Below are 26,540 nucleotides of genomic sequence, written 5' to 3'. Positions count from 1 at the left end.
GTTATCCACAATTTTCCGATAAGGAGACTGAGGCCCGGCCAGTAAATGGTTTAGCTGAGACTCCATCCCAGGGTTGTCTGACTTCAAACCAGTGGTTCCCACGCCTGGTTGCTGGGCATCAGAATCCTCTGTGGACGTTTTGGGAAAAGGCAGATTCCTAGACCCCTGGCCCTAGCCATTCTGGTACTGTTAGCCTGGAGTGGGGTCAGGGACTCTGTGTGTGTGCAAGCTCCCAGGTCGTTCTGTTAGGGATGGGGCCTGGGCCCAGGTGGTGACAGGCCTGTGTGAGGGATGGGCAGGGCCTCTAACTCCTGGGGCCCCTGCCAGGCTGGGTCTGATGGGCTCTGCTTACCTCCCTGCCATGGGCGGGCCCTGCCTTTGACTTATCTGAAATGCCTGCTGGGAACTCAGCCATTTCAGTCTACCTGCCCCTGGGAGAAGGGCCTGGCAGAGGGCTGGAGTCAGACATTCATACCATGCTGATCTCTGCACATCTGAGGGATCAAGACGGCACCTCAACAGACAAGAGAGGCCCTCTCCTTGTCAGACACATCTGTAGTAGAGCTGGGCACTTCCTGATGGGGCGTGGGGCGAACTCTGTGAGGTAGGTACTTTTAGCCCCATTTTGCAGATGAGCAGACTGAGCCTTAGTGTGTTTAAGGAAATTACGAAGGTCATGCTGCTGGTAAGTGGCAGAAACCAGATATATGGTTTAAAGCCTGTCCTCTTAACCTCTGTCCATGCTGGCAGGGAGAACAGTAGCTAGAAATTATTCTATTGCATCTAAGTGATGATTTCCTTACATGGATGCAATTTATTCCTTATCCTGAAATTCTTTTACATTCATCTCCTTTTTCCTTTCAAGGAATAACTGTGCGTCACCTAAGAAGTTACCCTCTCTGTCTTAGGTTTGGAAGCTGAGACCCAGAGGCGGGAAGTGACTCTCCCAAGGTCACTCAGAAAATAGAGACAAAAACCTGAAATAGACCCCAGCCTCCTGGCCTCCAGCTCAGTGCTGGCTTTGCTGGTCCTTGCTGCCTCTTTGCTCGTGGGAGACACGACAGCCCATTGGCACAGAGTTAGCATTACCTGGAGGCATCACCAGGGGTCCTGGGGCCTCGTGGTTGCACACATTGGATGCTGGCTGACCAGTCCTTTCCTGTTTTCTAGGGTCCTACGAGTGTGGAATCTGTGGCAAGAAGTACAAATATTACAACTGTTTCCAGACCCACGTACGGGCACACCGAGGTGAGTGGCATGTCCCTGGGGCAGAGCTGAGGGGCCGCACCTCCCCATCCTCTGCCTGTTTTTCCACCTGGGCCCTTCCAGGGTGACCCCAGAGGCCCTCAGAGCTCTTTCTGCAGTAGGAGTGGGCCCCAAAGAAGAGAGGAGAGGCCTCCTTAACTTGGGAGAACACCCAGGGATGGGGGTGGGGTGGGGTGCAGCAGGATATGCCACCAGTGCCCCCTGTCTGCCCCGCACAGGCCCACTTCCTCCCAAGGTGCTTCCGTGCTGTTTATTGTCAGCGGTCCTTGCAGGGAAGGTGCTCGTGTGTCATCTCATGTGCTGCTCATGACAGCCCAGGGAGTGGGGCGGGATGCTGTCTCCATTCTGAAGATGAGGATGCTGAAGCTACGGGGACAGGAGGGGATGGTGCCTGCCCCTCCCTGAGTCTGACCCTGGCAGGCAGGGAGGAGGGGCACCGGCTCAGGGCCCGACAGACAGCAGAGAACACGGGGAAGGCTTTGTGCCTGCATCTTGAGTGGGAAGAGAGCGTCCCTGGGCACGCGGTAGCGGCTTCTCCTGGCCTCCGCCTGCCCGGCTTCTCTCTCTTTTGGTGCTGGCCGTTCCATTGGTCCACTCTGCTCACCTCCTTCTCTCTCTCACACAGACACAGAAGCCACCTCAGGGGAGGGAGCCTCCCAAGGCAGTGAGTATTTTTCCCTCCTCTCGGACTGTGTGGGCTGAGAGGGCCAGGGGTGGGAGGAGGAGGGAGAGGGGCCGGGGGTGACGCTCTCAACCCATCCCCCCAACCCCAGGCGGCTTCTGGGAAGCCTGTTGCTGTGATGCAGGCTTTGGCTTTGGACACAGCACCTCAGAGCAGCCTTTCCCAAAGTGTGCTCCGTGGCATAGGCATGCTGGGGGAAGTTAACAGGCATTCTGTCAGTAAAGGGTTCTCTGGCCAGATAACCTGGGGAAACCTTGAGTTCTGCTAAGTTGAACATGTTTCTTGGCCGTAGACTTTTCAGGGCCCTTCACTGGCAAAATATGCACATGTATCCCCAAGAGGGGTCCAGGGTATACACCATTTCCTCTGTTCTTTTGACTCCCACTCATGGGTCGGGGGCTCCGTAGCTGATGTTTGGGAAATGCTACTTCAGAGAGTCATCCACCCATGGGCACGAACCCTGGGGTGCATGCGGTATCCCACCACTTGGCACGTACAGGGCCTCGGCATCTGGGGATACTGTTCTGCTTGGCTACTTGCAGGCCCTGCTTGCCTTCCCTGCAGATCTAAACCCACAGGGCTGGTAGGCAGCCAGCACAACAAACCCGAGCTCCGGAACCCAGCAGTTCCCCTCCCAGGTGCATGTGTGCGCACAGCCACCCAAAGATGTGAATTAGGGTGTTCTTAGCACTGTTCGTAACAACTTCAAACTGGAAGCCACTCAAGTGCCCAGCGCTAGTTGAATAGATAAGTGAGTCATGGTGTGTCCCACAAAGGACTACAGCACAGCAGCGAGAGGGAAAGGCTGACAGCTATACACAGCAACGTGGGTTACCCACAAACAGAACGTTAGCAAAAGGAGCCCAGCACAAAGAGTGCTTCCCCTAAGATCTGTGTATAGAAAGTACAAGAACAGGGGAAACTAATTGACGCTGGAAGAAGTCAGAGTCGTGGTTACCCTTGGGAAGCGGTTTCTGGGTTCTGTGATTTGAGTTGGGCACTGGTTACAGGTGTTTTCGGTTTTCAAAAATGTAACGAGCTGAACGTTTAGGATTTGTACATTTTTCTCCATCAGTGGTCAGCATATTTTTTGATAGGGGACCAGATAGAAAATATTTTAGACTCTGCAGGCTAGGTTATCTCCATCACAGCTTCTCAGCTCTGCCATGGAGCACGAACACAGCCAGAGACGGTATGGAAACGGATTCCTTATCAAAACAGACAGTGGGCAGGCCATAGTTTGGCCACCCCTGTTCTGCATGCTTGGTATACCACCATGAAACGTTTTTTAAAATAATAAATAAACATGAACCACCCCCTGCCACCCCCCTTAAAAATCCAAAACCGAGTAGTTTGAGGAGGCAAGGCCTTAGTTGCAATTGGGTCCTAACAGCATTTCTTCTAAGGCACTTTCGCATCCACTGTCTCTTTGGATTCTTACACCACGTGAAAGGCCTGCAGGGCTGAGGCTACCCCTCCGTTTTCTGGAGAATCTGAGCCTCAGGTTGGCCAGGCACCTGCCCGAGGGTCCTCGGCAGGAGGAATTCAGGGTCTTATGCCTCCTCCCCAAGCCCCACCCTGCCCCTGCCTGGCCCCGGGCTCCTTCTCCCTCAATAGCTCCCTTCTCTTCCGGCTCCTATCGCCTGCTGTGGTCAGCCGCACAGTTAAGGAACTTCCCTATTTATCTTTCCTTCTTTGGCTATTCTGGGCCCCTGGCCTCTCCAGCAGCCCCTCAATGATCCGTTATGCTCCGTCTGGCTTCCGCTGTTCCCGGACTTTCACTGGTCGTGGAGGACTTCGTGCCTGGGGGTATTTTTAGTCCTTCCTCTCTGCGGACTTGACTCCCCATGGCCAGTGTGCTCTGCTTGACTCACTCCTGCCCCCCCGCCCTGCCCTGGGCCAGCAGTGCCTGCTCAGAAAGCCTGGCCTTCTCACACCCCAGCCTCGCGACAAGACCTGGCCGTGGAGTCCTGTAGAGAATGTCAAGTCCAGCCTTGACCTTTTTGCAGATGAGGATACTGAGTTCCAGAGAGAAGTCATGCAGCTTGTTAGGGGTGGAGGTGGGCCTAGAAAGCAAGTCTCACACCTTCTAGTCCAGGAATCTTTCATTTATTTGTTAGAAAAATAGTACAGTCATACATAGAGGCGTATACCCAGTTACCCATCTCTCAACTACGCACATAAAAGATTAACTCTGCATCGAGCTCTCTTGCCTTTGTTTAACAATAATATTAGGTGACATTTACCAAGTATTTATTGTATGTTAGGTGTTGTGCTCATTTATTCTTTATCACAATTCTGGGAGATGAAGGAACATATCAGTCCTGTTTTACAGTTGAGAAAATCGAGGTGCAGAGAGTTTAGGGCATGTGCCCGACATTAATGGCACCTGTAGGTGGTGGAGTTGAGTTTGAACTTGGGCAGCCTGACTCCAGAGCCTGCCTCCCCAGAGATTCCTGGAGTCCCCGAGCTCTCTTGAGGCTCTGAAGATGTGGTTTCACTGACCAAAAAATCATTTTGCCTTTCTTCCTTTGGGGATAACTGCCTTGTCCTAATTCGCTCCTGCCTTAGCGGGGCCCAGGCATGTGGCCCTGTCCACACTGAGGAGACGTAGATCAGGGTGTGGCGTGGGAGTCGACAGAGCAGGGTGGGGCACTTCTCAGTGGCAGAAAGCTGGGCGTTCACCTTTTATTGGAGGTGGCAGATGTACGTGGCCCAGCTGGTAGGAGAGGCAGCGTGAGCAGAGATGAGACACATGGGACGGGCAACTGTAGGGCGACCAGCGCTGACCAGTATGGGAGAGGACTCACGGGACAGGACCCCATCTGGAACCAGCAGACCCCAGTTGGGCTTGACTTCTCCACCTCTGTTCCCCGGGTGTCCAGCTCTGAGAAGGATTACGGTCCAGATGGGACATGATGGGGTAGGTTGTTGCCTGTGTTGGGTTGCTGGCCATGGGGAAGGATCGAAGCCTGTGCCAGGCTGGGAATCCTGGAACTGCCAGCCTGGGAGAGACCCCGGGAATCAGCTCATCTACCACCACCACCCCTCCCCAAACTAGGGGTGGGGAATGGGGATGCTGAATCCCGAGGTGGGGTTGTCACTTGCTGGCAGTCTGGGTGAGCCAGGCCGGGACCAGGACTCTCCTCCCCACGTCCCATCACCTCTACCCCGCCATTCCGTGGTGGGTCGGGGCAGGGGCATGGAGATGGGAGGGCCTGGTAGGATGGCGGATGCCTGAACCCTGCCTGGTCCCCACACCCTCAGAATGTCTGTGTGTACCTCGCCCGGAGACCAGGTCGTCTCTGTGGCCCTGCATAGGCCAGGCACGTCCAGAGACTGTAGGTGCCATGGAAGAGGTGGAGGCAGAGGCGGGGAGCTGGCTAATGCCATCTGTGTCCCTGAGTTCGGCTAAGCAGGGGCCAGAAACCCTCCCATGGAATCGCCTGGCACTGCAACCTTGGGATGGGGCAGTCCCATCAGATCCTGTGTTTGGGTGCTGAGGAGCAAAAGACGGGCCAAGAGCCTGGTACCCCAGCCCAGGAGTGGAGAGTGATTCATCTGGACAGAGAAGGACCATGTGCCCTGACTCAGCTGTGGCTTAGAGTTAAGTGAGTAGCTGGATCCTGGCTATTCCCTGCCCCACTCTACAGCCTTGAGCAAGCCACCCAGCCTCCCTGTGCTGGCATCCTCGGGAAGCTGGGGTGGACGGGCCATCCCTAGATCAGCCCAGGGAGCACACACACAAGGTCTTTGCCAGTCCAAACGTTGGAGGGGCTGCCGATGTGGCAAAGGCACTGTCCTGTACGAGTCCAGCCTCAGACTTCGGAGAGGCCTAGGGGATCATCCAAACACAGGCCCTGTCAGTGTTTATTGCTGTGTCACACACTTCCCCGAAACTTAACTGACCTGTAAAGCGACAGGCATTGATCACGTTACTGTTCCTGTGGTCAGAATCTGAGTGTGGCTTCACCTGGTCCTCTGGCTCTGGGTCTCTCACGAGGCTGCAGTCAAGGCCAGGGCTGTGGTCTCATCTCACAGCTCAGCCGGGGAAGGGACTGCCTCTGTACGTACTCCCATGTTTGTTAGCAGGATCCATCCTTCCCAAGCGGTTGGGCTGAGGGCCTCAGTTCCCCACTGGCTGTTCACCAGAGGCTGCCAAGTGGGTCTCTATGTGAGGCAGCCTGCAACAGGGCAGCTAGCAAGAGCGAGATGGTGTGAGCAAGGCCAAAGTCATAGTCTTCTTCTGACATCACTTAACTCTAAGCCATGGCTGAGTCAGGGCACATGGTCCTTCTCTGTCTGGCTGAATCATTCTCCACTCCTGGGCTGGGGTACCAGCCTCCTGGCCCTCTTTTGCTTCTCACCTTATTGCATTGTCTCTGTTAGAAGCAAGTCAGCGGGTCCAGCCGAGACATTGCACAGGACGGAAACGCCAGTAGCCAGGGTCATTCAGAACCATCCATGATGGGCCTCACCCTGGCCCCCCTTGCTGTGGGGCTTGCAGCAGGTCCCTTCTGCTCCTCAGTAGACTCAAGTGTTAAATGGGTTATTACCTCCTCCCTCGATTGCAAGGCCGAATGGAGGGAATGCTGGGGAAGCTCCTGGCCTGGCCCCTAACAGTACAGCCAACGCCCAGGAAGCTGTAGCTGCAGTGATTGTTATTCTCACATGACGAAGGAAGTCATGAACCGGGCCCTTAGGGGCTCAGCTCGCATGGGGTAGGATTGGGAGTGCCTTTGAAAATCACTTCAAGGCTCCCTGGTCTCCTTGTGTAGAGGACTCCTCACACCCCAGGAACTATTCTCCATGGAGTTACCAGTTGGGCCCAGTCTGGCCCACACCACCTCCCCCAGCCCCAAGTGACTGAAGCCCTGGTAACCACGTGTCTTTCCATCCCCCGCAGACAACTTCAGGTACACGTGTGACATCTGTGGGAAGAAGTACAAATACTACAGCTGTTTCCAGGAGCACCGAGACCTGCACGCAGTGGATGGTGAGTCAGGCCCCTCACTCCTCAGGAGCAGAGTCCCATAAAGAGACCCCCCTCCAGGGCTGCTTATGGGGCCCAGGGCCCACCCACACCTTCCCCTCCCTCTTCCTACCCAGGGAAGGTCGGGCAGCAGGCAGACCACGAGTGGAGTGACGAACCTCCGAGGGTTCTGGGCTAGAGAAAGTCCCCATCATATTCCATGTGTATTTCTGATGAGGGAAGCCCAAGTGAAACTGCCATTTTTGTAGGTCAGAATCAGTCGAATATCAGCAATTTTATACCGATTTATTTTATGATTTCATGTTGAGTATTCACATGCTCTGGTGAAATTAAACCAATTTTTTAAAATCAATGATGATATTTTAGCATCTTAGATTATAGAGTTAGAAATTAGAATGATAAATTTAGGTAATTTATTTTTGGAATCTTAAGGATCCTAGAAATAGGGTCTTTGACTGGAAAAGACTCTGGAGGGTTCCCTCTCCAGCCCCACACCCCAAGCCCGTGTCAGGCTGTGACAGCCAGCCCTCACCACCTGTCGCCTCTGGTCCCTCCATCCTCTCACCTCCTTTTTCTTTACCACCCCACCCCATCTCTTCCTTTTTTTCTCCTGCTCTGGTCCCTTGAGCGTCTGGCGGTGATCCAGAAACAGGCCAGCCAGAATGCGTCTTCCTGCCCAGGGGTGGGCCCTCGCCTGTGGGGAGGATGAGGAATGGAAGGATGTGCCCTCCTGTGGTCCTTGGTTTCCTGGGCAGCCACAGTGGCTGAGGCAGCTGTCCTGGGCCCCAGAGGCAAGCTTGCTGGGGCAGAGGCTGGGAGCATTGGGCAGAGGCAGCTATGGGCAGGGACTAACAGGGCTCCTGTTTGCTTCTTTCCTTCTGCGGCTGCCGCCTCCCGCCCGGGCGCAGTGTTTAGTGTGGAAGGGGCCCCTGAGAATCGGGCAGGTAAGTCCTTGGTGGCTGTCCACCTCCTTGTCCCAACCTGGGCTCTGAGACCTGGTTACCAGGGCACTAAGGGCCGTGTGTTCTCCCACAGACCCCTTCGACCAAGGTGTCGTGGCCACTGACGAGGTGAAGGAGGAGCCCCCGGAACCATTCCAGAAAATCGGGCCAAGTATGCAGGCCTCTCTCTGGGGCCGGGGCTGGGTGGGGAGACAGGTGGGGGTGGCTGAGGGCGGCAGGGCGAGTCCCACCACTGGAAGGGGGCAACGTTGCTAATCCTGCAGCAACAGCTCTGGCCGGCGAGGTACTGGCCTCCTTGTACCTCACTTTGCCCACCTGTCAAATGGGTCAGTCACTCTTAGGACTTGCTTTTGAGAAGCAGCAGGACAGCACAGGGTCCAGGTCAGGGCAGTGAAGGTAGCACAGGCTTGGTGCCCAGTGTTAGCCGTCCTGAGCCTTGGCTCCTCACCTGTGGAGTAAGGGTGACACTTCCCCGCAGGTTTGTTGGGGGATTAAATGAGATCATGGATATAAATCACCTATTAATTAGCACAGTGCCTGGTACATAGTAGGTGCTCGGAAAATACTGTCGTTACTGTTGTCAGAAGGGGTTTATCCGCAAATGAAGCTCCAGGGGGAGCTACATGCAGATGCTCTGTCCTTACCCCAGTAAACCCCTGAGAGCAGGAGCCATGCACTTGACCTGCCTATTTGCAACGCACTGGTATTGAGTATTGTGGGAACACAGCAGTGAGCAAGACAGATGTGGCCCTGCCTTGGGTAGCTCACACAGGGCGGGGGCAGTAGGTCAGTAAGCAGGTAGTTACAACATAGAAGCCCAGGGAGCAGTGGGGCTGGGAGGCAACTGACCAGCCTTGGGAATCCATGAGGCTTCTGCATGGGGATGAGGGTGGGGATGAGCCCCTGTATCCCACATGAAGGCAGGAGAGCTGCACTTGTTCCAGGAACTGAAAGGCAAATCGATTCTGAGTTCAGGTCTTAGAGAGCCTTGAAAACCAGAAGAAGGCAGTTAGATTTCATCCTGAGGGGAATGAGCCAGAGTTTACTCAGTGGAGAAGGGACTTGATCAGATTTGTGTTGTAGGAAGACATTTTGGCTGCTGCAGGGAGTGTGGATTTGGGTCGGGGTGGAGGTTAGTTCTCGCAAGTGAGACTGGTCCAGCCCTTCAGGAATTTGCATGCTTGCTTCTTCCTCTCTATTTTTCCATGCCTCTCTTACTACCCAGCAAGAAGAGACCTTTATTGGCTCTGCCTGTTGCAATAAGGATTAAGGCAGCTTGTGAAAATATACACACAAACATAGATTGAATGGATGAAGAAGTTTAGGGAAGGAGAGTCAAGGGAGCTGGGACAGTGAAGCCAGAGACAAGCCTCAGAGGGCGGGACTTGGTCCCGGCCCTTGGAAGGCATTGGATGGGCCCCTGAGTGTTCTTCCTCCTTCCTCGTAGGAGATGATTCTCTCCTTTTCTTTACCTCTTAAGGCACTCAGGAAACTGGAGATGTGATAATGTCTGTAAATATGGTGTAAAAATAATGTCTGTATGATAGCACTTGTCATATGCAATGGTAAACATTCAATAAACAGTAACATTAAAATAATCTTGAAGTGGGGACTTCCCTGGTGGTGCAGTGGTTAAGGCTTCACCTTCCAGTGCAGGGGGTGTGGGTTCGATCCCTGGTCAGGGAACTAAGATCTCACATGCCTCAGGCCCAGAAAACCAAAACATAAAACTGAAGCAATACTGTAACAAATTCAATAAAGACTTTAAAAATTGTCCACATCAAAAAAAAAATCTTTAAAACAAAAAAATAATCTTGAAGTGAAGAAAATGATGAAATCCTTAACAGTAAAACTGCCAGAAGTTAGACTGTGGGAGAACCCAGATGTGAATCAGACATGTTCCATGATGGACGTTCATAGACCAGTGCAGGACAGGGAGATTGGGATCTGTGAAACTCCCCCCTTCCCGCTTCAGTGCTGTCTGCCAGCAGCCCCAGCGTAGCACCACCCCTTCCATCTGTAGCATCATAATTATCAAAATAAAATACAGACAACATAGGCTATAGAATCAGACAAGCCCAGGTTTGAATGCTGATATCACCAATTTACTAGCTACTTACCCCCACTGAGTGTCCTTTGACTCTTGTATAAATTGGGAATAAGAACATCTATCTGTTCTTCAGGGCTGTTGGAAGATGCCTGTGTCAAGTGTCTAGCCCAGCACCCGGCTCGTATTTAGGGCTTAACAAATGAGTGATGTTGCTGAGAGATAGTCAAGAGCGAGAGCTTTAGAGCCATCCCAAAGATGAACCCCAGCTCTATACTTAATGCCTGTGTGACGTCCTGCAAGTTTTATAATCTCTCTAATCACAGTAATGACAGTAAAACTCACCTCTCAGGTTTGTCATGGAGATTAGATGAGATTATATTTGTAAAAGGATTAGTATAGTCCTTGACATTTACATGGAAAGCATTAAACAAGTGGTATGTATTAATTATCCAGAAAGGTACAGAGCAAGATGAAACTTGTTCTCTATATCAGTAACTACGTCTGACAGCCAGCCAGTGCTAGGACCCAGGAGGAATTATCACAAATTATATGGAGTAGGGAATTGCATTGAGAAAACTGACTGAGTTCGGCTCCCAGCTTGACGCCATGGAACTGAGATGTCTATAAGAGTATGAGGCTGTTTCTTGTTACCACTCAGCAGCTGCCTTGTGAGATCAGAATCCTGCTTCTTGGGCTTCTGCCACTTTTTGTAAGCTGGCCAGTGCCACAGAACCCTGATAGTGATGCGGCACAGAATAAGGGGAGCCAGTAGGGGTGCACTGTGGAGGGACTAGTCCCCACAAGTAGAGCTCCGTAGGTCAGGGGAAGAGGAGAAACAGTGGCAGCAGGGCATGCTGGGAAGTATGCCTTTCACATCCATGTCAGCTGAGCAAATTGGAGAATTAAGTCCTAAGGAGGAGGAAGCCAGAGCCAGGACAGAGCAGAGGAATCCTGCTAGAAGGAGGGAGTTGGTCTAAGAGGCCCTGTGTGTCAACTTGCTCTTTGGGTGCAGGTCTGAGAATTACTTCCATGGTAATGGTCTACCATGATAATGGGGGGATGATTGAGGACAATTCATTCAAGTCGATTGAAACAGTGTAAATCTGGATTTATTTATAGGTTACTTGAGTTTTATACCTGGATAAGGAAGAGTGACTTGAAAGGTAAAAAAAAATAATAAGAAGAAAATAAAACTTGGGAACTATGAAAATTCCACATGACAAGAAAGGAATTTAAGAGACTTAGAGGAAGAGTATACCTCTGAAAATGATCTACCACAGCGTCTAGAAGGAAATGCTGTTTGGCAACCACAGTCAAGTATGAGAAAATATGACCTGTCTTAGTCCACTCAGGCTGCCATAACAAAGTACCATAGACTGGGTGACTTAAATAACAAATTTATTTTCTCACAGTTCTGGAGGCTGAAGTCAAAATCAGGGTGCCAGTATGATTGAGTTCTGGTCCAGTGACCCTCTTTCTGGCCGTACTCTCACATGGTAAGAAGAAAAAGAGAGCAGACTCTCTGGTGCCTCTTGTTATAAGGGCACTAATCCCATCATGAGGGACCCCACCCCCATCCTCATGACTTCATCTAACCTAATTACGTCCCAAAGGCCCCATCTCCAAATAGCATTGCATTGGGAGACAGGACATCATGATCTGAATTTGGGGGGGGAACCAATTCAGTCCATAGCATGACCTCTCTAAAAAAGGAAGCTGTATGGTGAAAAAGCAACAAGATAAGATGAAAAGACAAAGAGGAGTGAGATGAGAAGAATTGGAGAGAAGCAGAAAATACAAGAGCAGATTTAAAACCTACATTGTAGATAGTAAAGAGCAGAGTTGATCTGCAGAAATGGAATTAATAATGTGAAGGACAAACTTGAACAGATGAACTTAATAAGCAGAAAACATGATAAATATGGAGAATGGGGAAACTGTTCCAGATAATTGGTGGGACGGAAGCAATACTCCAAAGATACAATAGAAGAAAAAATTGCTCAGCTAAAGGAAAACCTATATGTCAGATAGAATTAATAGAAAAAGACCCATAACTAAATAGATATTAGTGGCTTTTTAAACTTTAAATATAAGGGGGAAAACTATACAGGTACCTGGAAATAAAAAAGCAAGTTACTTACAAATGATTTCAAGGTGGACTTGCATCAGACTTCCCTGCAATACTAAATGCTGAATGATCATGGAATAAGTTCTGAAGGGAAAAAGGTGTAATCTAAGAATTTTATATCTAGACAAATTGTGATTTATGTGTAAAAAAAAAAAAAAAGCAAGGGATCAAAAACATGCTATTTCTCCTATATACCCAACTTCAAAAAATTACTTGAAGATGTGCTCCAATGAGCTGAGTGGTTGAACACATTTAAGGGCTCAATTATGAGGCATTAATTCATAGTAAAAGAGGACTTGTGAATACTGAAGCCAGGTAAACTAGAAGTAGGTTTAAGTTTAAAATGTTGCAAATCTGATTATAAAATTGAATGCAAAAAAGAGATCATTCTAAAATATTAAAAATGAATGTTAAAAACCAGGAAGGAAGGAATAGGTGAAGGATACAATAAAGTAGGTTAAATCAGTCCTGCTTATAGTGTGGTCCCCAGACCAGCAGCATAAGCATCTCCTAAAAGCTTATTAAAAATGTAAATTCTCAGGCCCCACACCAGACCTGTGGAATCAGAATCTCCATGGTGGGGCTCAGGTGTCTGTGTTGTAACAATCTTTCTAGATGATTCTTACTTAGGCTAAAGTTTGAGAGGCACTGAGTTAAACTACCTTTCTCAATGGTAATAGATATGAAAATATCATTTTGTGCTTGACTATAAAAATGAGAGAAATGTATCTTATATACTGTCTAGAACAATGGAAAATATTGGAAAATGCTGGAATATTGGAGAATAATGGAAAGGCAAAGAAGAGAGTTCATACATCAAACAACTGAAAACTAAGGGAATAAACCAGAAAGGGTATAGGATGAAAAGAAAAGAATCATAAGACAAGTAAAACCAAGTCAGTAATAGCAATAAAAGCAAATGGCATAATTTCCTTTATTAGAAGACAAAGATTCTCAGGTTAACTTAAAAGAATCCAATTATGAATGGTTTATTAGAGACATACTTAGTTAATTCCTTGTCTTTTACTCTTCTCTTTCCTAAGGGAGTAGGAGCTCTTTCCTACTCCCTTAACTAAATTGAATTCCCTATTAAGATTTTCATAGCGGGGCTTCCCTGGTGGCGCAGTGGTTGAGAATCTGCCTGCTAATGCAGGGGACACGGGTTCGAGCCCTGGGCTGGGAGGATCCCTCATGCCGCGGAGCAACTAGGCCCGTGAGGCACAACTACTGAGCCTGCGCGTCTGGAGCCTGTGCTCCACAACAAGAGAGGCCGCGATAGTGAGAGGCCCACGCACTGCGATGAAGAGTGACCTCTGCTTGCCACAACTAGAGAAAGCCCTCGCACAGAAACGAAGATCCAACACAGCAAAAATAAATAAATAAATAAATAAACTCCTACCCCCAACATTTAAAAAAAAAAAAAAAAGATTTTCATAGCACCATGTCTCCTTAAGACTACCCACTGTGGTTGCAGTTTTAGATTTGTTTGTGTGATAATTTGATTTTTCTTTCTCCTTTTCCAGACTGTAAGTTCCTTGAAGGCAGGGACCATTGCTCAACATTTTGTGCCAGCATTTAGCACAGTACCTGTTTGATGAATGCAAGTACAAGAAAATTTAGGGAAATGACTTTAGGCACATGTGAACAAGTAGAAGGATCTAACAAAGTAATTATCAAGAACTAATAATATTAATACCAGAAGAACTAATAAAACAGTGTAATTAAAAGTTAGAGTGGGGCTTCCCTGGTGGCACAGTGGTTGAGAGTCCGCCTGCCGATGCAGGGGACACGGGTTCGTGCCCCCGTCCGGGAAGATCCTGCATGCCACGGAGCGGCTGGGCCCACGAGCCATGGCCGCTGAGCCTGCGCGTCCGGAGCCTGTGCTCCACAACGGGAGAGGCCACAACAGTGAGAGGCCCGCGTACCACACACACACAAAAAAAGTTACAGTGGTGGTTCTTAACTTTCTAACACTTTAGGATTTTCTTCAGGACCTGTTAAAACACAATTTGCTGGATCCCATCCTTAGGATTTTTGTTTCAGAATGTCTCAAATAAGTCCTGAGAATTTGCATTTCTAACAGGTTCCCAGGCGATGCTTATTGCCACTAGCCCAGGGACCACGCTTTGAGAACTGCTGTGTTAGAAAATAGTGTAATGTTAACAAAGGATATGGTTCAAAGTGGAGGTTTTGATCTCATGAGCCTGTGTCTGCATCAAACAACATTATATCTAAATATACAAAATAAATTCAGAAGCACAATGAATTGGAAGGATTGATCACAACATTTAGTCTCTGACAGAGCAAGGAGAGAAATAAAGGTTATATAGAGTTTGAATAATACAATTAATACAGTTGATCTAACAACTTCAGAACCTACAAAGAGCAATAATATATCTTTACCAGTGGTCCTGAATCGGTTAACAAAAATTATTTAGCTACCAAAATTTTTAAAGCTTCTATATTGGGAGAAAAGAGCATAAACAGACTAAGAAACCAATTGAGAAAAGATACTTGTAACATGTCGAATGAAATGTTGATGCCCTTAATCTATAGAGTTCTTAGCGATTTTAAAAAGGTAAACATGCCTATAGAAACATTGACTGTAAGCACAAATAGGAAAGTCACAAAAGAAAAACTAGTTCATTCATCCTCAAAAATAGCTTCCTTAGAACTCAAAGAAATGGAAAATAAAACCAGCAGTACAATGTATTTCTCCTTATCAGGCACAGTAAGAAGATGATAGTACTTAATGCTGGCTACAGTATATGGAAACAGTCATTTTGAGATCTTTCTGATGGGGGCGAAAATTGGCCCAACCTTTCAGTAAGTAGTTGGTGCTGTGTTGATCAAAAGCCTTAAAAATGCAGACCCTTAATTTATCCTGAGGAAATATGTGCAAAGATTATGAACAATAATCTTTATTTTGCAGTGGTGTGCAAAAATAATGAGCAGATGTGCAAAAATTTCTACGAGGATATGGATCACAGCTTTTTTTATAAGGGAAAAATTTTGAAACAATCTCAATGTCCTCTGGTTTAGGAGACTGGCTCAGCAAATTCCAAAGTCCAGTGGGAACCAGGCAGCCAATAAATGCAGTAGAGATCGATGTTTATTGATTTGAGCAAGATGTCTACAAAATATTGTTGATTGAATGCACCAGGTTACAAAGAGCATATAGATCAGGGCCGGCTAATTCAAGGCCCGTAGAAGCTAGACGGCTGAAGTCAGTGAGAGATGAGATGGGAGTGCAGGGTGGGGTCTGGGGCAAGTGGCCAGGTGAATGCTCCACCCCATGGGGTAGCTGCTACTCTTTTTTGGGGATTATAGATGATTGAAATTTCTCTTATATTTAAAATTTTGTATTTGTATTTATCAGTATTTTATAATTTTCCCCCAGTGAACAATATTACATCAGAAATTTTTAAGAAGAAAGAAGTTAGGCAGTGCCAAAAGAGAGGTAAAGATGAAGTCCGGTGGGACCCAAGAGGAAGACGTGACCCCTTCTGCCAGGGGGTGGGGGGTGTTTGGGGGCAGGGAAGGCCCTGGAGACAAGGTGACCCACATGTGGCCATTGCAGAGGGCAAGGCTTGAAAAGGGGCTGATAAAGAGGTTGGCACTGGAGGTCAACTCAGGACACCACACATTTCCTGAGCACCGGGGCCTGGGGGTGGAGCGATGGAGGAGGACAGCGTGTGCCAGGTACTGTTCTAAGCATGTGACATACAAATTTAATCCTCACAGCAATCCTATAAGGTGGTCCTATCATTGCCCCATTTTACAGATAGGAAAACTGAGGCACGGAGAGGTTATTAGATTTGCCTAAAGTCACACAGCTTGAAATAGAGGAGCTGGGATTTGAACCCTGGCGGTCTGACTCAAGGGAGCTCCTGATTCTAGTTGGTGGTCCCAGAATGAGGAGGGGTTTGTGGGGAAGGAACAAGCTGTTACTTCTGGATGGGAACAGGCACCCATTCCCACACTCTTCTCTCCTTGGACAGAAACCGGCAATTATACCTGTGAATTCTGCGGAAAGCAGTACAAGTACTACACGCCCTACCAGGAGCACGTGGCCTTACACGCCCCCATCAGTGAGTACCTTCTCTGGTTGGGGGAAGGGTGGGCCAGCCATAGACTGAGGCTCTGGAGTTTTGCCAGGGGAGGGTGAAAGCAAAGGTGAACTTGTTCTGGGTCAGCCTCTAGGTGTCCAGGTCTGACCTGGGGCCACCTGACTGCAGGAGCTGGGAAAAACCCCACCCTTAAGCCAGGAAAGCCTGAGTCCTCCCCCGATGGTCTCAGAGACCTGGGCCTATGTAGATTTTGGGTTAGGAAGGGTGGGCATCATTCACCCATGTCCTTCAGCAGCCTTGTCCTCACCTCTTCCAAGCACCTCCAAATCATGTGGTCCCTGAGTCCCCACCCCCAAAGGCAGTACCGTGTAATGCAGCTTCAGTCTGAACCAGTGCAGGGCCTAACCCAGGCTAGAGGATGGTCAGTTAGACAAGACAGCTTTGCCCTTGGAGGTAGAAAGGGTAAGAAGTCAGAAGGAGTGCCAAGCCAGCCTCAGAAGCCCCGGGTATTAGTCCCAGTGGAGTCACAGGCATGTGTGTGGCCTTGGGCAGGCCCCCAATCTCTCCCTCCTCCCCTGGCCTGGGAGGGAAAGGGTTCTAAGGATCCTTCCCACAGGGACATCCTGGCCTTCCATTCTCCCGATGCAGCTGATTTCCCAGCTTCCCGTTTGGACGTCAGAGGGGGCTGTATCCTTAGATCCCCAAGTGTATGAGCTAAGAGGGCCCTCAGTCCTCAGCCAGAGTTCTGACAGGGCGGGGCTTAACCACATTGCAGGGCAGTAGGGCAGGATGTTTAAGAGGTATTTGGGAGTATCCTTGCTTTTGTTTGTCACAAAAGAGCTATGGGGATCCCACTCCACAGTCTGTGGATGGGAAGGTTTAGGTTCAGGGAGGGGAAGGGGTTATGCAAGGTCATCAGGGTGCAAGGTGCCTAGAGTACGGGAGGCCCAACCCTCCTGGAGCACTGGCAGTAGCAGCACAGGCACGTGGGCCCCTGAGGGCTTTCAGGTGGGCAGGGAGGGCTGTCCAGAGCTCAGGCGGTGGAGGAGGTAGCTTCCCCAGGAAGTCCTGCCTGCTGCGCAGAGCGGCAGGACTGAGGGGTCTCCCTGTGGGCGGGAGCACCCATCCTTAAGTGGAATACTGGGCTAAGGTTCTCATCCTGCTCGGCCCCTGACTGCTGGGTAACCTTGGACCTGTCACTTCCCTTCTCTGGGCTCAGGTTTCCCACCTGTGGGAGCTCTCGAGGTCTTTTCAGCCCAGGGGTCTGGATTCCAGTCATCTCCAGTATAAGGAGACCCTCAGGCAGGCATCTGCAGTGGCGTAACTACAGGAGCCTATCCTGCCACCCATGCTAAGCATGTATGGCTTATTTATTGCCCACCACATGGCCAGGTCCTATGTTGGGGAGAGAGGCCACAGCTTACACTGGGTGGGCACTAACCCATCCATTTGACCCACTCATGGTGCTGGTGCTGAAGCATCAGGGCTGTGGCTTGAGCTCCATGGCTCAGGCCCCCCTGGGGATCCCTCTTTCCATGGGCAGGGACAGGGGCCATTGTGTGTGGGTACCTGCTTACCTGTGCTGTCCAGGGAAACAGCAACTGCCCTGCTGCCTGGTGCCCAGAGGGGATGCTACACAGAATGCACTTACAGTTAGGTGTTAGTTACAAAGCCAGCCTGCAACTTGGGTTTCAGCCTTTGGAGAAAACCTTCAGTGCTGTTTCTGCTCTTTCCCCAAATGGCTCTTGCTGGAACAAGTTGAATAAGGTCATGGAGTTAATAAGAGGAGGAGCTTGGCTTGAACCCTGACAGGCAACCTCCAGGCCCATACTCTTAACCAGGAAGTTCTCCTGGTTGGTACAGCAGGAAGAGGTGCTTCATTTGTACCCTGATTACTTCCCTAACATTCAGGTACTTCTCTCCTGAAAGGCTGTCTGCTCTTTCTCTGTTCCTCATTTTCTTGTTCTCTCTATTGTGAACTCTCTTTGTCTTTCTGCATCTGTTTGTTGAGTGCATCTCTTCTTTATTACTGAAGTCTAGGGACTCTATGATCATCTCTGTTTAAAATTACAGAGTGAGAGATTTAGGCTAGATGCAACAGAGGATTGATTCTCCAAAGCTGACCAAGAAATAGCCCCTCCAGTGGCCTTTGGATCTAGATATTTGTATGTCCATGGGTTCTGTGTGGAATTGGGGGCTGGACTTGATGGCTTCATCAAGTGGTACTCAGGGCCAGGCCTTGAGAGACCCTGGGTCTCCTGAGAGCATCCAGAGAGACGTAGGCTGACTGGAAGGAGGTCTAACTAAATGGAGTCATATAATATGTACTCTTTTGGGTCTGACTGCTTTCACTTAGCAAAATGTTTTTAAGATTCATACATGTTGTATATATCAGTTCATTCTTTTTTTTTTTTTTTATACTGCTGAGCAATATTCTGTTGTGTGCAAGTACCACAGTTTGTTGAGCCATTTGCTTGTTCATTTGAATTGTTTCCAGTTTTAGGCTATTATGAATAAAGCTGCTATGAAAATGCTTGTACTAGGCTTTCTGTGTTCATTTTTCTTGGATAAATTCCAGGGAGTAGAATTGATAGGTCATAGGGGAGAGTACGTTTACCTTTTTAAGAACTGACAAACCATTTCCCAAGATGACTGTAGCACCTTTCACTCCCACCAGCCACAGATGGGAGTTGCACTTGCTCCAAATTCTTGCCAACAATTTGGCGGCAGGAAGCTATTCTGGTGAGTGTGTAGTGGTATTTCATTGTGGTGTTAATTTGTATTTTCCTGATGACTAATGATGTTGAGCACTTTTTCATTTGCTTATTAGCCATTTGTGTATTTTACTTTGGAAACTGATTAAGTCTTTTGCCCATTTTTTTTGGTTGGGTTGTTTGTCTTTTTATTGTTAAATTGGAGGAGTTCTTTATATATTCTAGATCCAGGGTCTTTATCAAATATATATATTGTGAACATTTTCTCTCAGTCTTTGGTGTGACTGTTGATTTTCATATAGTATCTTTTGATGAGCAGTTTTTCATTTTAATGAAGTCTAATTTATCAATTTTTTTATGGTTAGTGTTTTCTCAGTTCTACTCAGGATATCCTTGCCTACCTCAAGGTGGTGAAGATATTCTCCTTTATTATCTTTTAGAATCTTTATACTTTCAGCTTTTACATTTAAGTCTCTGATCCATGTTAAGTTAATTTTTGTGAATGATGAGAGGTATGAGTTGAGATTAACTTTATTCCATATGACTGTCTGGTTGTTCCAACACCATTTGTTGAAAAGATTGTCCTTTTTCCAGTACATTGCATTGAGACCTTTGTTGAAAATCAGTTGAATGCATATAAGTAAGTGTGAGTTTATTTCTGTTCCACTGATCTATTTGCCTGTGTTGGTGCCAACATGGTCTTATTTACTCTAAGTCTTAAATCAGGTACTCTCAGTTTTTCAACCTTGTGTATTTTTAAGAATATTTTTCTTAAAACAAGGAACTTTGCCTTACAATATAAATGTTAGTCTTATTGCCAATTGCTACAAAAAAATCCAACTGGGATTTTGTTTAGGATTACACTGAATCTATAGACCAATCTGGGGAGAATAGACATCATAATAATAGTCGATCTTCCACTTCATGAACATAGTATATCTCTCCATTGGTTTAGGTCTATTTAAATTTCTCTCAGCAATAGTTTGTATTTTCAGAGCAGAGGTCTTTTACATATTTCATTAAATTATATCTAAGTATTTTATGGGTTTTTTTGATGCTACTGTGATTTTTTTATTTTCCAGTTTTCGTTGCTATGATTTTTATATATATTGAGTTTGTATCCTAAAACTTTGTTCAATTCACTTATTCTATTAGCTTTTTTCTAAATTTATCAGAATTTTTCTTGTACATATTGATGTCATTTGCTAATAAAGACAGCCTTACTTCTTTTTTTCTAATCTGTATTCCTTTTATTATTCTCTTTCTTCCCCATTATGCTGATTAGGACCCTCCAGTTCAATGCTGAATAAATGAAATGTGTGGATATCTCTGCCTAGTTCCCAATCATAGGGTTCAGTTTTTCATCGTTAAGTATGATCATTTTCATCATTAAATATTATGTTAGCTAAAATAGGTTTTCATAGATGCCCCTTTGTCAGTTGAGGAAGTTACCTTCTATTTCTAATTTACTGAAAGTTTTTATCATAAATTGGTGTTAGGTGTTTTTTCTACATCTGTTGAGATGATCCTATTATTCTTATCTTTTATTCTGATAATGTGGTAAATTACATGGATTGATTTTTTTTTTAAAAATAAGTCACCATGTCTGTTCTCTATTAAAATACACTGACTATCAGAAAACCATGAAATGAACTAAAGGACATTACAGTGTTGGGATGTTTCTTCTTTTCCAGAAGAATGACTTCTTTTTTTGAGCTTCTTTTTCTTGGAAAGGCATCTAAATTGCTTTTGAGACCTAGGGCAGTTTGTAGAGTTAATTTGCTTTCAAGCATGTGTTTTCTGATTACTTCTATCTAAAATTTCCTAGAATTTTACCTTTTTACCTTTTAATATCACTCCCCAAACTGACCCTTCAGTGGCAGGGAACTACAGTCCTAGGATTAGGATAGTGGTTTGTTAACCATGCTCATAATCAAGAAAATAAATATTTCTGGTGTTTTTTTTTAAAAAAAAACCTTTATTGAAGTATATTGTCACTCAATAAAGTACCTTATTTAAAGTAAACCATTTGATTTTTTTTTTGTTTTTTTGTTTGTTTGTTTTGCGGTACGCGGGCCTCTCACTGTTGTGGCCTCTCCCGTTGTGGAGCACAGGCTCCGGACGCGCAGGCTCAGCGACCATGGCTCACGGGCCCAGCCGCTCCACGGCATGTGGGATCTTCCCAGACCGGGGCACGAACCCGTGTCCCCTGCATCGGCAGGCGGACTCTCAACAACTGTGCCACCAGGGAAGCCCTGATGTTTTGACCTATGTATGCACCCATGAAACCCTCACCACAATCAAGATAATGAACATATCCATCACCCCCAAAAGTTTCCTTGTGCCCTTCTGTAATCCCTCACTCACCACTTCCCTACCCCCAGGCAAGCACTGATCTTCCTATTACTATAGATTAGTTTGTATTTTCTAGAATCTTGCAAATATGGAATCTTATAGTATCTACTCTTTTTGTGTGTGGTGGGGTCTGGCTTCTTTCATTTAGCATAATTGTTTAAAGATTCATCCATGTTTATATGTATCAGTAGTTCTTTCCTTTTCATCGATGAATAGTAGTGTTCCACTGTCTAGATGCAGATACCACAGTTTCCTTCATCTGTTTATGTATGGTTAGATATTTAGGTTGTTTCCACTTTGGAGCTAATATAAATAAAGCTTCTGTGAACATTTGTGAACACGTCTTCCTATGGACAAATGCCTTCATTTCTCTTAGGTAAATACCTAGTCTGGATCATATGATAAGTTTAACTTTTAAGAAACAGTCAGACTGTTATGCCATTTTACATTTCAACCAGCAGTGTATTTTACTTTTCTTATAATGTCCTTGTCTAAGTTGGGTATCAGAGTAATGCTGGCCTCATAAAGTGAGTTGGGAAGAGTGTTCCCTGAGTATAGTGTCAATTAGGTTATGTTGGTTAATAATGTTCAAATCTCTATACTTTTACAGGCTTTTTAAAAAATCTATTTCTTCTATTAAGTAGAGGGAGAAGCATTAAAATCTGCAACAATAATTGTGGATATGCTGTTTCTCTCCTTAGTTCTGTCAATTTTTGATTCATGTATTTTGAAACTTTGTTTTTAGGTGCATACACTGAGGATCATTATGTCTTGATGAATTGACCCTTTTTATAAAATTGTGCAGTGCCCCTTTAAATCTCTGATAATACCTGTTGTCCTGAAATCTACTTTATTTGATATTAATATAGCCACTTCAGGTTTCTTAGGATTAGTATTTGTATGATAAATCTCTTTTCATCCTTTTAATCTATGTCTTTATATATGAAGTGTGTACATATAGTTGGTTCTTGGTCCTTTATCCAGTTGGGCAATGCCTGCTCTTTAATTGAGGTGTTTAATCCATTTACATTTAATATAATTTATTGATATGGTTGATTTTAAATTTACCATCTTATTATAATTTTTCCTGTTCATCCCATCTGTTCTTATTCCTCATTTTTTCTACTTTTCTTGCCTTCTTTAATATTAATCAAGAATTTTTTTGTTTCTTCTGTTAGCTTTCTAGCTATACCTCTTTTTCTTTAGTGATTACTCTGTGGTTTATAACATTCATCTTTAATGTATTACAGTTTACCATGAATTTATAACACATCACACACAGTCTGAGAATCTTATAACAACTTACTTCTGTTTACTGCCCTCCTGTCCTTTGTGCTGTTCTTACGATACATATACATCTACATAAGTTATAAACCCAATAATTTTTCTTTTTGCTTTATATAGTTATTTGTTAAAGAAATAAGAAAATGCCTTTTATATTTACCCACATATTACAATTTTCATACTTTTCTTTCTTTTTTATAAATCTGAATTCTATGTTATGATTTTCCTTTATTCCCTGAAGAGCTTCCTTTAACATTTCTTATACTGTAGGTCTGTTGATGAAAGATTCTCTTAATTGAAAGTGTTTTTATTTCACCTTTTCTTTGGAAGGATATTTTCTTTGGATATGAAATTCTAGGTTGAGATATTTTTCTTTCAGCATTTTAAAAATGTCATTCCTTTATCTTCTGGCTTATGTTGTTTCTGATGAGAATTCAGAGATCATTCTGATTGTTATTCTGTATTTAATGGGTCTCTTTTCTCTGAATGCTTTTAAATATTTCTCTATATTACTAATTTTCAGCAATTTGATTATGATGTATAGTTTTCCTTGTGTTTATCCTGTTTGGGGTTCACTGAGCTTCTTAGATCAGTGGGTTTATATTTTTCATCAGATTTGGAAAATTTTCAGCCAGTATTTCTGCAAATATTTTTCTTCCCCAATCTCTTCCTTCTCCTATTGAGACTTTAATTACATATATATTAGATTGTTTTATGATGTTTATAGATCAGCTGAAGCTCTGTTCAGTTTTTCATCCTTGTTTTCCCTCTGTGTTTCAATTTGGATAATTTCTATGTCCTGTATACATGTTTACTGATCTTTTCTTCTACAGTCTTACTTGTTTCATTAGAAATATCCATCAAATGAATTTTACATTTCAGCTATCATATTTTTCATCTCTGTAATTTCCACTTGGTTCCTTTTTACATTGTTTCTTTCATTATATTCATATTATCCCTTAAATGTTTGAGCATATTTATAATAGCTGTGTTAAGGTCCCTGTCTGCTAATGCCATCATCCCTGTCATTTCTTTATGTTCCTATTGATTTTTTTCCTCTTGATGATTACTCACATTTTCCTGCTTCACCTAACAAATAAATTTTTATTCTGTGCTGAACATTGTGGATGCATGCTATGTTGTTGAGTGTGTGGATTTTGTTGTCTTCTTCTAAAAAGTGTTGAATTTTGTTCTGGCAGGCAGTTAATCTACTTACAGATCAACTCGATACTTCAAAGCCTTGTTTTAAAGCTGTGTTAGGGCAGTTCCAGAGCAGTCCTTATTCTAGGGTTAGAGTAATCCTTCTGAGGCATGGCTTTTCTGGGTCTCAACTGAATGCTGGAGGTATACAGCAAGATCTCTCTGGCAGGTGGAACACAGACATCTCCTTGCCTTTTGCCACCTCTGAATCTTCAATCAGCTCCCCGCCCCCCCACCACCCCAGCAGCTATTGGTTGCCAGTCTTTGCAGAGGCTCCCTCTGCACAAATACAGTTTGGTGTTCAGCCAAAGACTTCAAGGGGCCTCTCTGCCCATTTCTGGAGTTGTTTTTTTGCACAATTTCCTCCTCTTTGTTATTCTTCCCTGTAAATTCCAGCAGCCTTAGAAGCCCTGAACTCTGATCACTGTCTCTCAGATCAGTGAGATTGCAGTGCATCCTTCAAGCTCCACCTCTGTGCTGTGGTCCAGAGGGTCTATCCTAGCAGAGAGCTAGGGTGATCCTGGGGCTCACAGCAGGTCTTCTTTCATGAATCACAGTCTTGCACCATCTACATTCAGAGCCTGAAAATTCTTGTTCCATGCATTTTGTCCAGCTTTACCCTTGAATCTGGAGGAGGGCTAGTCCTGTACCAGGTATACATACCATCATGGCCAGAAGTGTAAGGTCTCCAGTTCTCTTTCTAAGACTAAAATCTGTGAGCAGCGGTTCCCAAATTAGATTCCTCTTGCATCACATCTCCCTCGCATTCCCTCCTCTAGCCTTTGAGCGCCCTATTCCCTTTTGCCTCCAATGCGTTTCTACTCCCCTCTACCGCATTAAAGGTTTCAGGGAAATCCTCTGGTCTTCCCTGCCTCTCAGCTGCGTGGTTACCTTTCTTGAATCCTTATAGTCTCTCAATTTCTGTTCCAGTTAAAGTTTCAGCTTTACAGAAAGAAGAGACCACATGCTGTTTTAGTTTTAATATCTCTTATGTGTAAATATCTCATACCTTTCTTACTAGGCCAGTCTGCCAGTCTGAAATGCTTTCTTCCTTTCTCAGTGAGAGCCCAGGTAGGAATATCAGCCTGATAACATTCCATGTGAGAAGGTCAACAGATGGAGTAAAAGGTTGAGTGAAATGAGTTAGGAGCCTGGGAAGTTTATCTTGGCTCGGCACTGATCTCCTCTGTGACCCTGGCATGGTGCCCGTACCTCTCTGAGCCTCTTTGTCCCTAGCTGCCTTATACCCTTGGTACCAGTGGGAGGATAACATGTGAGAAGCTTCTTGCGCCCTCTCTTGGGCATCCCATCTTTAATGTGCTCTGTTTACGTGGTTCTGAGCCATTCGTGCTTTGATTCCTGGTTCCATAATATCTGTTGAGCACTTCCTGTGTGTTGGGGAATGTGCCAGGCACTGAGTGCATGGTTGGACCAAAGTGGCAGAGTCCCTACCCCCACGGAACATACAGGGTAACGGGGAAAGAGACACTGATCAAAGATCACACCATGGGTCATCATTGGTGGCAGTCAGATCTTGGAAGGGAAGAAGGGAGACGACTGAAAGATAAATGACCAGGTGGGGTATCAGGGAGGGCTTCCAGAGGAAGTGATGTTTAGATGGAGGTATGTAGGACCAGCAGAAGTAATCCAGGCAGAAACTGGAGGGGAGAACATGCCAGGGAGAGGGAATACCATGAGCAAAGGCCATGAAACTTGGAAGAGAGAGGGGTAGACTGAGAGGGCAAGAAGTGGGCAGGTCCCAGGCAAGGGTCCAGGGCAAGCAGGGGATGCCCGAGGGTTTATTGCATCATGTGCTTTGGGGTGTCCTGAGCTCCCTGCCACAGGGAAGGAGGGGCTGTCCCACACGGAATGCCAGGATTTTGACAGCAGGGTCACAGACCGTGAAAAGATCTGATCCAGAGGGTCTCCTAGAAACCATTCTGCAGGTGGAGACGAGGCCAAGAGGGGAAGCACCATGCTCTGTTTATTACTCAGAAGTTCTCTGTCCCTTGTGCCCAGGTGCCCGGGGGTGTGTTGGCGCCTAAGGGGACCACATGGCCTGTGCAAAGACCTCCATGAGAAGCTGGCAGGCTTGAGCCCCCGTCCCATCCTGGCACTAACTTTTTGTGTGGCTGTAAGCTTATTAACCATTCTGGGCCTCGGTTTCCTTATTCCTAAAAAATACCATTAATAACTGTTTACATTTGAAGAGTAGTTTACCATTCATGGTGCTTCCGTGACCTGTATGGATTCTCACAAAATCCCTGTGAGGTTGGTAGTGCAGAGATGGGTGTCCTGCTTCCATCAGTGGAGGTGAGGTGGGAAAACTGAGGCCAAGAGGGGAAGTAAAGAGTCCATGACCGCAGAAGCCAGAGGTGACAGACTTGGGATTCAGAGGTGGGGCAGGCTCACCGCACACTCAGTGCTGGTTCCGTTAAACAGTGAACCACAAGCTGTGGTCCCCAAACTGTGCTTCAGGGAGACGGGAGAAATCAGAGATGGGACGCTGGACACCTCCCTCAGAGTTTGATGTGTAGGTTTATCCTGGGGCTAAGAAATAAAAAATTGAGAATTGTGAGATGAGCCACCCTTCCCGTTGAACTCAGGACCTTCAAGGTCTCTCACTCTGAAAGGGAGGGAGGGAGAAAGGGGGATCATATGCAAGTATCCTTCCCCACCCACCTGTCTCCAGTTCCTGATTGAGAAAGTGAGAATCTGGAGAGTGGGTGGCGGGGAAGAGGAGTAGCGAGGGACACCTGTGTTCTCCGCAGACTGAGCCTGGGGGATTCCTCCTGGGGCTTGGGTGGGGCAGGTGAGGGCTTGCTTACGGGCCACA

At 46.3% G+C, this 26,540-nt stretch overlaps 1 protein-coding gene across 10 annotated transcripts in view; it reads left to right on the top strand.

Moving 5' to 3' along the window:
• The window catches only part of ZNF618 (zinc finger protein 618), a 187,137-nt gene that overhangs the window by 129,639 nt on the left and 30,958 nt on the right, over positions 1 to 26,540 (top strand). For 6 of the 10 annotated variants that reach the window (XM_081238101.1, XM_081238109.1, XM_081238108.1 and 3 more), the window contains exons 4-10: positions 1,171 to 1,248; positions 1,892 to 1,930; positions 6,855 to 6,944; positions 7,850 to 7,885; positions 7,977 to 8,054; positions 15,482 to 15,541; positions 16,083 to 16,172. In XM_081238101.1, the coding sequence (XP_081094227.1) occupies positions 1,171 to 1,248; positions 1,892 to 1,930; positions 6,855 to 6,944; positions 7,850 to 7,885; positions 7,977 to 8,054; positions 15,482 to 15,541; positions 16,083 to 16,172 (471 nt within the window). The remainder of the gene's footprint in view (positions 1 to 1,170; positions 1,249 to 1,891; positions 1,931 to 6,854; positions 6,945 to 7,849; positions 7,886 to 7,976; positions 8,055 to 15,481; positions 15,542 to 16,082; positions 16,173 to 26,540) is intronic. The other 4 variants (XM_081238107.1, XM_081238106.1, XM_081238105.1 and 1 more) reach the window with 2 other exon arrangements.

This window comes from Mesoplodon bidens (genome assembly GCF_964165515.1).
Source record: "Mesoplodon bidens genome assembly, chromosome: 6".
Taxonomy (NCBI): Eukaryota; Metazoa; Chordata; class Mammalia; order Artiodactyla; family Ziphiidae; genus Mesoplodon; species Mesoplodon bidens.
This window is presented reverse-complemented; position numbering and strand designations above follow the sequence as displayed.